This window comes from Gracilinanus agilis, chromosome 4 (genome assembly GCF_016433145.1).
Source record: "Gracilinanus agilis isolate LMUSP501 chromosome 4, AgileGrace, whole genome shotgun sequence".
Lineage (NCBI taxonomy): Eukaryota > Metazoa > Chordata > Mammalia > Didelphimorphia > Didelphidae > Gracilinanus > Gracilinanus agilis.
Genome location: NC_058133.1, coordinates 362,620,677 through 362,632,193, shown reverse-complemented (window position 1 = coordinate 362,632,193; position 11,517 = coordinate 362,620,677). Strand labels below are relative to the sequence as shown.

Genomic DNA, 11,517 nt, shown 5'->3' with positions numbered 1-11,517 from the left:
GTATTTATTTATGTATGTGTATGCATATATATATAACCTTTTATAACCAGATATATGTATTTGTATCTATAGACCCCCATACACATACCTCAACTAGGTGATGCAGTGGATAGAGTGCTGACTCTGAAGTCAGGAAGACCTGAGTTCAAACACAGCCTTAAAATACTCACTGGCTGTGTGACCCTAGGCAAGTCACTTCACCTCTGCCTCAGTTTCCTCATCTGTAAAACAGGATGCAAGAAATAAAATTAATATAGAGTGATAAAATTTAAAATATCATGGTTTCAAAGGATTTTTTTTTAACCCTTACCTTCCATCTTGGAGTCAACACTGTGTATTGGCTCCAAGGCAGAAGAGTGGTAAGGGTAGGCAATGAGGGTCAAGTGACTTGCCCAGGGCCACAGAGCTGGGAAGTGTCTGAGGCCAGATTTGAACCTAAGACCTCCCCCCTCTCCCCCGTCTCTAGACCTGACTCAATCCACTGGGCTATCCAGCTGCCCCCTTTCAAACAGTTTATTGAAAGCCATTTAGAAAAATGGAGCTATGTGCCTATTGAGTTATTTTAAAGGGACTCGCCATTTACCAGCTCCTCTCCTCCTACTGCTCCATAATAGCAGAAAAGAGAAAGTACCAATCCCATCCTCAGTCTTTATACTCCTGTTTACGTTATTACACTTCCTGCCCACCTGATTATGCAAAAGGAATCTTGGGAAATGTAGTTTGAAAGAGATCTAAATGTCCACAAGAAATTTAGATCAGGGACCTCAAAATTAGTTCAAGGACTCCCAAATTTCCAATGTTACAGGGAATAATAATGGCACTTCCCTCCCAGGGCTGTTTCAGGATCAAATGAGACAGTAATTATAAAGCACTTAGCGCCTGGCACATCGTAAGCACTATATAAATATCAGTTGTTTTCTAAGAGTCACAGTGGCAGATGAGTCAGGAATGTGATTTCTCTATCATATCCTGCCAGAAGTTTGCTTCATGAACTTGCGAGGTTGTAAAAGAGAGAGAGTCATACATATTCCTCAGTTCAAATCCATCTTCAGTTACATGGTAACTGAGCAACCCTACACAAGTCACTTAACCTCAGTCTGCCTCAGTTTCCTCATCTGTAAAATAGTGATTACTGACCTCCCCAAAGTTTTTGTAGCCATAAAGTGAGAGAATATTTGTAAACTGCTTTGAAGAGCTTAAAGTACTATAAAGGCTAGAAATTCTTCTTTCTAATTTGTTTTTTAGCTGGGTTTGTGACTTCTTTAATATAAGGAGTTTGTGTTAAGGAACTTCCTCTCCCAGTTCTGATCAGCGTTTGAAGTCTTTGGGAATTGTCTGGGGCGGTGGAAAGGTTAAGCAATAGAGACACACAGCCAGTATGTGGCAGAGGCAGGACTCGAATTCAGGTCTTCTTAATGCTTGGGCAAACTCCCCTGGGCCAAGCTCCCTCCTTATATGAAATATATACAAAATATTGGCATTTGGAGAGAGATCTAGAAAGGCCTCAAATGCAGAAGAAATTGGGGATTCTGTGATGCAGTGATGAGGAAGGAGTACATTTTGGCATGGGGACCAGCCCATGAGGTCCAGACACCAGAGCTGTGTGAGGAACAGCAGTCCCACCAAGCTCAGGATGGGAATATGCCTGGCAAGTCTGGAAGGGAGGAGCACCTGAAATAACAAAATGGCCATTTCAGAGCATGGCCAGACCTGCTTACATGCAGCTCTTAAGAAAAAAGATGTGAATAATTGTGCCTAAGAAAAATGACTAAAAATAACTCCATGCATAAAGCTGAAAAGTACCACAGGACTGCTTTTTCTGCTGGTGTGTTAATAGAAGACCTTGTATGGGGAAATAATGGGATTATTATTTTTTATTTCATTTCACACTTAGAGATGCTGAGGAAAACTTTGCTACAAAATAAGGGCATTATGAGTTTGCTCAGAATGCTATTGATTGTCAACAAAAATCAAATTGCTGTAATTTATCATAGCTCCAATTTTTAATTATTATACTCCAGAAAATACAACCCTGGTGATTTTAGAGTTTCCATGTTGTGTCTTTGTAAGAAATATGAAGAAACCATCTTATTTTGTTTTTTTCTTGAAGGTCCTATGTAGAACTGACATACTTTAAACTCATAACCATGTTTACATTAAGAATAAATATACCTTGTGGTTTTGGGGTGGTTTGTGCAATGAAATGTGTCTAAACATTTTTTTTCTAATTAATATGTGTGAATGACAGAGGGTGAGAAAGGGAGAAAAGAGGGCCATAAATCCAGAACCAATATGGCAAGCTCCAGGAGCAGGGAGTGGGGACCACCAGGTTGCCTTGATTAATTGGCCAAGGACAGAAATGTAATACATCTAAATTCCCCTGATGATCAGAGCAGGATCCAATCCCATGAATAGCCAAAGGAGAGAGAGAAAGAAAGATATTGACAGAGAGAGACAGAAAGAGGCAGAGACAGATGGGGAGAGAGGGAGAGGGGGATAAGAAGAGACACAGAGAAAGAGAGGGGCAGAGACAAAAGGAGAGGGAAAGACAGAAAAAAGGGAGAGAGGCAAAGAGACAGAAAGAGAGAGAGACAGAAGGAGAGGGAGAGACAAAAAGGGGAGAGAGGCAAAGAGACAAAACAGAAAGAGGGAGGGAGGGAGGGAAAGAGAGAGAGAGAGAGAGAGAGAGAGAGAGAGAGAGAGAGAGAGAGAGAGAGAGAACGAGAACATGTTTGCTTAATTTTAATCTTGTATAAATCTTTCTGGCAAATTAGAGTAATGTGGCCTCCACCCTTCTTCTTTGGGAGGAGGCAAGATTTTCTAAGAGTCGAGAGGGAGATGACTCAGGAATGGGCTATTCTCTATCAGACCCTGCTAGGTCATAAAATCATAAAATAATCTTTCAGGCAGGATTATTCCCCATCTTTGCTAGAAAGATGACAAACAACTTTATCCTTAATTTTTTTTAAATCTCCGACTCAAGATGTAGGAAAAAAATTGGGCTGGGGTTAAAGGAAGAAATTAGGGAAGAGTGCCACAGCATCAGAGAATATTAAGAATCAACCCAGGTGGCAGCAGCTGGGTGACTCAGTGGATTGAGAGCCAGGCTCAGAGGTGGGAGGTCCTGGTTTCAAATCTGGCCTCAGACACTTCCCAGCTGTTGTCCCTGGGCAAGACACTTAACCCCCATTGCATAGCCTTTACTGCTTTTCTGCTTTGGAACCAATACACAGTCTTGATTCTAAGACAGAAGATAAGGCGAGGTGGGGAGCATCAACTGGGGCAATTGGAGGGATTCTTTATTACCCCTTTCAGGATCCTGGGTAGAGGGAGGGAATCAGTTAGCCAATCCATGAGCATTCATGAAAGTGTTATCTATCTAGCAGTCATAGTGCTAATCTCTGGAAGTACAAAAACAAAAACGGCAGGTCTTGTCCTCAAAGAACTTGTATTCTAACCGAAGGAAGAAAGGAAATATTAAATCAAAACTCTTCCCTGTGGCAACATATGGGCCCATTTGGACACAGCCATATGTCAGATTGTCTCACACCAGGAGAAGCCATTCATATGCATTCTGTGTATTTTGTAAGGCATTATGACTTAATACTCTGTTTCAGAAATCTATTACTGATTAAAATAGGATCACGGTGCTCCAAGGGGCCTTAGAGATCATCTGGGTCAGCTCTCCCTCTCTTTCCAGATTACAAAAGCAGCATCTGGAGAGGACGAGGGACCGACCAGAGGCCACCCAGACCATCTATTAAAGCCCTTAGTCCGCCAACATTTATTAATTGCCCGCTTTATGCAAGGCACCGTGCTAAGTGATGGATGGATACTGAGGAAGGCAGAAGTACCAAAAGGCAGTCGCTACTTTGGAGGAGCTCCTGATCTGATAGGGAAGACAGAGCAGGGACAGTGACGTACAAATGAGAGCTAGATATGCAGGATCAGCCCGGGTATCAGGAGGAGCCTGGGGAAAGATGGGGCACAAAGGAAGCCAGGAGCTGGAGATGAGGAGGGGGAGACAGCTCTGGCCTTAGAGGAGAGCCTGGGAGAACGGACATTCGGGAGATGGAGGGACGTGTTCCAGGAAGACGTCGGCACCGGACCATGGGTTGGATGGGGTATCTCGGGAGGGGGGGTGTAAGGTATAAAAAGACTGGAAAGGTTAGGAAGGCTTTAGAAGAATTTATGTGTAGTCAGTCCTGGAGGTCCTAGGGAGTCACTGGAGCTGTTTCAAGAGAGGAGTGACATAGAGAAATTTAACAGCTAAGAGAGGGGTGGGAAGCTCGGGTGACAGAAAGCATGGGGGTGCCTTTGACAATAAAAGGGAAATTAAGAAGAGAGAAGAGTTTGGAGGAAAAAAAACACAAGTTCAGTTTTGGATGTATCGAGCTTAAGATGTCTTGGAGTTGGACACAGATGAAAGTATGCTGTTTTTCACATTGGTTTATTTATGGCTATATTTGGGGATTTTGGTTTCATTGGAATATTCTCTTACAACAGTGACCAATATGGAAGTATGTTTTGCAGGATAATACATGTATAATCCACATCAAATTGTTTTCTATCTCCAAGAGGGGAGAGGGAAGGGAAGGAGGACAATTCAGACCTTATAATTTCAGAAAACATGTTGAAAATTGTTATTACATGTAATTGGGAAACTAAAATATCTTAAATAATTAACAAATAATTTTTGTAAAATTTGTAAATATTTATAAAATGCTATTTATAAAATAAAATAACATGAATGGAAAAATTTTAAAAAATCTAACAGGAAGTTGGAGATGTAAGGCTAAAGGTCAGGAAAGAAATTAGGGCTACACAAATGGATCTGAAAATCCTCTGTGCCACAGTTCACCAAGTGAAATAGTATGGAGAAAGAAGAGGAGAGAGCCCAGGATGGTTGCCTAGAGGACACTCACTCTTCCTTCTTTTAATCTCTTATCTTCTGTATTAATAACAGTTCTAAGATTTTTTTTTAAAAAAGAAGGTCAAAGGCTGAACAAATGGGATTAAGTTGTTTGCCCTGGGTCATTCAGCTCTGAGACCAGATTTGAAGCCAGGTCCTCCGGATCATGAATAATAACCAACATGTAACTTTGCTTTAGGTGCAAAATTCCCCATCAAGTGGACAGCTCCGGAAGCAGCCCTCTATGGAAGGTTCACCATCAAATCTGACGTGTGGTCCTTTGGAATCTTACTCACAGAGCTGGTAACCAAAGGGAGAGTGCCCTATCCAGGTAAGAAGAGAAGTCCTGGAAAGAGACCTGTTTGGGATTTGGGTGCCCCAACAATGCCGACTGGAGATCTGTTCATTCATTTCCCCAGCACGGCGCTGCCTTGCAAATAGGCCCCACTTGTTAAGTGTTTATAGAATTGAATTGGGTTTAGTGAATTACACAAACATTTTTTTAACTCTGTTTTTTAACTCTATTCAAACAATTCATGTTTTCGCAGTGCATTCTGAATGTGAGAACCTACTGAAAAGGCAGGTTAAATACTAGGGGGTAGAGAATGGACATGGGATTTCGATGATTGACAGAACTCCAGGTTGAGGAAACTCCTTTTATCAGTGCAATTTGGTGGTCTTTCTACAACTTCTGGCCCTTCCTGAACCCATTTGTTCAGCTGTTAAATAAAGATGACTTCCAGGGATCCTTCCAGCTCTAAATTCTATATACAAGTATCCTAGTCCCCATGTGATGGATGTTGATTAGATCAGTTTTTATTAGCAATTATTTTCAAGGATACACCAATGAGATTTAGTATTTATATTATCACCTAAAGCAATAGTAACAAACTCACGTAGAAATTGATCCCTTCTGCAGCTTATTTACTTAGAAAAAGACAAATTAACAGTATCTGTGCTTTATTCTATTTTTACGTTGTTAAACTTTTCCAAGTTACATTGTTTTTAACTCTTTCTTTACCTCTTAAAATTGATAATACTAAGTATCAGTGTCAGAGCAGAAGAGCCATAAGGGCTAGACCGTTGGAGTCAAGCCACTTGCCCAGGTTCACAAAGCTAGGAAGTATGTCTCTGAGGTCACATTTGAACCCGAGTCCTCCCTACTCTAGGCACCCAGCCACCTAGCGGCCTCCCCAATTACCTTTTCATCTAGCTCAGACTCTGCTCTGGAGTTCTGTGGGTTTGACCCTTGTGGCCTAAAAACCCTCAGAAGTTACATGACTTGCCTCCTATGTTGCCAGCTCTAACCTCGGCTCCAAGGCTGCCTCGGCGCATCATAGTCCCACTTTACAGATTCTGAAACTAACGCTCAGATAAAGTCCCTGTGGTGCCCAGAGCTGCAAGCATGGGGCTTCTAACTGGCTGTGTGACTTTGGTCAAGTCACTCACTCTCTGTAAAACAAGGGAGCTGGGGACTAGCAATATTATAGTTCTTCTAGTCTGTTCTTAGGCAATACACCCCCTACTTATCCTCCTAGGAAGCAAGCCTGGACACAAGAACGCAGGACAGAGAGCCTGTGGGGGAAGAAAGAGGGGGTGCCTGAAGTACGGTCCAGGGGAGCCTGAGCAGCCAAGGATGAGAAGGATGGGAGGACATGGGTGATGTTTAGTATTCAGAAAGTAGAGCCTCCTGGGTCCTGAGAACAGGGGATGGGAGTGGGGGCAGCTTAGTGCCTGAGATCCCGGGAGAGAGACCCCGGCATTTGTCGTGAGCTCTGGGTTTGAATCCTAGAGTCCTGCTTCTCAGAGAGTGTCACTTCCCATCTCTGTTGACCTAACCCACTGGAGGAAGAAGTGGCCAACCCTCCGGCGCCCTTGCCAAGAAAAGTCCAGCCTGGGTCGAACACGACTGAACAGCTGGGGGGCTGGAAAGCTCTGCTCGGGCAAAGGGGGTGCTTCTCCCACTCTCGATGTTCAATGCTCTGATGCTCCTGGGTCTAGGCTCTGTGAGAGGCAGAAAGGCAGGTAAGGAACAGTCTTTCCCCAGAAGCAGCAGAGAATATCGTTGGGCCAATGACAGGCGTAGTCGCTGTTCTCATAAAAGGGGGAGCAGCTGGGTGGTTCCCTTAAAGAAGGGAAGTCCAGGGTTCAGTAGCCTTGGACACTTCCTAGCTGTGTGACCCTGACCTGGGCACTTCATCCCAGCTGCCTAGCCTTTTCTGTCTTGGAACCAATACTCAATATCGATTCTAAGATGGAAAGTAAGCGTTTTTAAAAAATTAAACCAGCTATCAAAAAGTGCAAATATAATAGGGCGTGTGGGAAAGAGGCACAAATCATGGTGAGGATCCTGAGAAACTTCAGAGACGTAACGACTGGCCCTTGTCGCTCCACATTAAGACTTTCTTGGAAAACAGGAGGGGCAGGAAGCGGTCTTTGGCCAAAGCAATTGGGAACCCGAAGCACCCGTCTTATGCTGAGGAGAAGTCATTTCAAAAAACATTTTAAATTTTCTTGAGAAATTAGCCTCTGCTCTGGACACTTAGTCCCCATCCCACTCAGAATTCATGAAATCAAGAAGTCCCAAAGTGGAAATATCACAGACAATCTGCTTCCCAGATCAGGTTTTGCAGGAGTCTTTGGAAAGGAGGGGTTAAAAGGTTCCATTTGCTTGATGATTAAACTCCACTCATCAGACCCACAGACTGAACCTCATCTCTGCAGGATAGAGCTCCAGATGGCCAGAGCAAAGAGTAGAGAGACTCCTCATTAGCATAGTGAAAGAAAGGGTTCACTGCTGACTATTGAATACCCTAAATATTCTGGGCATAAGTATTTATTGACTGTTGTAGAATGAAATGAATAGGGAGGGGAAAAAATTTTTTTCAAGCATTCTAGAGCCTGAGATTTTTTTTCCCCCTAATTATCAGATTCATGCTTCGAGACAATGCCACCCAAAAGATTTTTTTTTTTTTTGGTGCTTTAATTTGTTCGTTTCAATAGTGTCTCTTGTCCTCCGTGCAGTAGTAATTGCCTTGTAGTGGCTGTTCTGTGGATGGTGTCGTGAAGAGACCTGCCTTCTGAAATGTTAAGGAAATGTCTTCCAGTTACTGATGATTGAAGACAGAAAGGCAGTCTCTTCCCCCATACGCTCAGGGCTCATATGCATGCCTACGGAATGAGCTCAAAAACCAATGATACGAACGATAGCCAAGATTAATGAGTGACTTAGGCCTCCTGCAAATGTGGACGGGTTTTTTTTTTGTAATCTCTCTGCAGTCAAGGGAGCCAGCAAGGGCAGATTAATTTGTAATCCCTTTGTTCTTTTTTGTTTTGTTCTGTTTTGTTTTAATGAACATTTTTGGTGATTTCCAGAGGACACAGAGAAGGAATTCCACATAAATGGCATCTCTTTCTCTGTATTGTATATCTTCTCGGCTGCTGGGAGTGCCAAGTAGCCGTGTAGGCAGGATTGACAAATTCCCCATCTCTGAAGTGCTGGCAGAGGGCATTTTAGCAATCCGGATGTAAGTCAGCTTTATTGATGCTGCTGCTGTTTCTGTGACTCCCAACACGCACATGTGTGTGCTCATTCCAGGAATAGTCAAACGGTACAGAAAAGAGTCTGCTCTGGTGGAAGCAAGCAATACACACCATGGAAGTTTAGAATTGCTTCCTGGGAAGAAAACATGTCAGTGTCAGCTCTCTATTTTATGAGATTGGAAGCCACCCCCCTCCTTTTTTTAATTTTTATTGTATGGATTTCAAACTAATTCCTTCATGGGATGCTCAGGCTTATAATTCATTGAAAATAATGCTTGGTGCCATCTGAAAAGGAAAAAAAACACATTGTTTTAAATTTCTGCTGATCCTAATGGCTCCAAGAAACTTAAATTTAGGTGAAGAAAAGAAGTGAGAGAAAGAGAGGCAAGGCATACATTTTTTGAGGTCGAAGCTGTTTTTTATCTCTTCCAATTTTAAAGGGAAAGAATGGACTCATTTTGGACTCCTCAGGATTGGATTCCTCAATACACTGAGTTTTGAAAAGGTCCTTAAGTAAGAAGAAAAAGATAATTTGTAAATGGATGTTCCACGGGTTTGTCAGGCATTTTTGACCAGCCTTAAAAATAAAGGGGATGGGAATCAGAGAAAGAATGAGAGAGCCTCTGGGGATGAGGTTTGACCCAAATTGAAGGGTGAAGGAAAGAGAGGATGATGAAAAGATACTGGGGGAGAGGAGAGGGTATCCATATTGCTTCAAAGCACTGAAATGAATGATGAGTAATTAAAATTTGATGTGGCCTGGGAAGAATTGTTTGAAATGATATAAAGGAAAGAGAGAACCAGGAGAATATAACATACAATGATAGACGGCTAGGGCATGGAGCCTGGAGACAGAAAGATCTGAGTTTAAATCCTGCTCTCTCTCTCTCTCTCTCTCTCTCTCTCTCTCTCTCTCTCTCTCTCTCTCTCTCTCTCCTCCTCCTCCTCCTCCTCCTCCCTCCCCCTCGCTCTTACTGACTCTCTGTTTCTGCACATGTAAAATAACAACAATAATAACATCTACCTGCCAGGACTGTTGTAAGGATCAAATGAGATAACATGTCAGTGTTTTAAACCATAGCACTTTAAAATGCTATGGTTTGCTAGCTATAAATCCTAGCTATTATTAGCTAATTAATGACTACAAAAATATACATGAAAATAGCATTAAAAGGCAATTAAACTCAGATTAAAAGCAATAGCCAGTATTGGTTAGAGAGGACAGATACTGGACCCCAGTTTCCCCATCTGTTAAACAAGTGGATTATCAGATGAGTGCCATTCCAATCCCAAATTTGTGATTCCTCCTTTCCCTCAGTTCAGAGGTGAAGCAGTATAGATGCCCCTCTTGGGGCAAAAAGTTGTATATGCTGGCAGACCTAGCCATGTCGATTTCCTTTTCTTAGCTATTTTGATTTGTGACAAGGGAAGAAAATTCTGTGAGGGAAAAAAAAGAGAACTGGAAATATCTTTGATATAAAATAAAAAAGCATCAATAAAACTGTTTTTAAAATGAAGGTTGAAATTAACGGGCAAATGTTTACAATACTGAGAAAATCATATTCTTCCTTAGATCAGCAATACTTGGATAAGTTCAGTTCCAAAGACAATTTGTATTTTCAGCAACCCAGCAATAGCTGCATCATGGATACATCCTCGGCTTGCTACAAGCTAGAGTTCAAAAGCCCCATTTCCTTCTATCTCAAGCAGTGTCAGCAAATGGAGACCCAGCAGCCAAATCTACCCTAACACCCATTTTTGGTGCAGTGTAAAAGCTCAGAATAGTTTTTACCTTTTTATTTAAATAAAGTGAAAATTTTGAAGCCATTCCTAGCTTAAGAATTTTGCTGATCCCTGATGTAGAGAAAAACAATTTTATTCCTTCAGATTCTCATTTGCAAACAAAACAGACAAGACCAAGTGTTCTGGGGTTGAGGCATCCATATGTTAGGAATATAGTAAATAGATGTATCTGTGAGTTGGAGGTTATGTTTTTGAAGACCATTTTAAAATTAGACCTGTAACCTTCAAAACAATTTAATTTGCTTTTTCCATTATCCTATATTTAGCTTCATCCCAGGAGTAATACATATATATTAGCAATTTGGGTTTGTTTTTTTTCCTAGGGCTGAGGGGGAAGGCAACAGGATTGGGGCAAAGGCTGTTGCTTTTCTAATCCCAGTGATATTTTTTTATCTTTCCTTGAAACTTGGGTATTATAAATTAACCCTTTGGTGAGCTCGAGCACCCTGTGCTTGACAAAGCTCTCTGCCGAGTGGCCTGATCTTGCTAAGCTATGATTGTTAGTTAGCCTGACCTGGGGTTTTTGCCTCAAAATCTGAGTTTAAGGGTGATCTGAAAGAAAGGGGCCAGCCTCCTTAATGCCTATCACAGCCATATACAGGATGTCCCAAAATTCATAAGACAGTTTTAAGCTGTTAAAGCTTAAACATGGATTCACCTACTAGTTTTAAGCTACTGAAGCTTAAAAATGTTCTGTCTGCAGTCTCCTAAAAACTGGCAACCTTCCCATGTTCCTGATCTTATCTAGCGGTCAATCCTTGTTTTTTAAGGAGAAGATTTACTCCCAGGGTTGTGGTGAGTATCAAATAACATGAGAGAACCATAGATTCGAAGATCTTGGCTATAAGATATCTTATAAGCAGAAAGCACTGGGTAATATTTGGGTTGAGGTTTTTTCTGGACTTCTGACTTCATTGGTTTAGGGAACTCCCATTGAGGAAACTTCTGCCAACATATCTTAGAACTTAAAACAGGGTTCTTTTTTTATTTTTATTTTTTAAACTCTTATCTTCTATTGTATATCAGTTCTAAGACAGCAAAGCAGTAAGGCCCAGGCAATTGGGGTTAAGTGACTTGTCTAAGACCACACAGCTAGGAAGTATCTGAGGCCAAGTTTGAACCCAGGACCTCCTGACTCTAGGCCTGGCACTTTTATCTGCTATGCTCCCTAGCTGCTCCTTTGAGTAGGTTTCTCTCTCTCTCTCTCTCTCTCTCTCTCTCTCTCTCTCTCTCTCTCTCTCTCTCTCTCTCTCTCTCTC

At 41.9% G+C, this 11,517-nt stretch overlaps 1 protein-coding gene across 1 annotated transcript in view; it reads left to right on the top strand.

Moving 5' to 3' along the window:
* FYN (FYN proto-oncogene, Src family tyrosine kinase) overlaps positions 1-11,517 on the top strand; it is a 100,544-nt gene that overhangs the window by 77,032 nt on the left and 11,995 nt on the right. Inside the window, exon 9 of the mRNA XM_044675413.1 lies at positions 5,112-5,243. Within this exon, the coding sequence (XP_044531348.1) occupies positions 5,112-5,243 (132 nt within the window). The remainder of the gene's footprint in view (positions 1-5,111; positions 5,244-11,517) is intronic.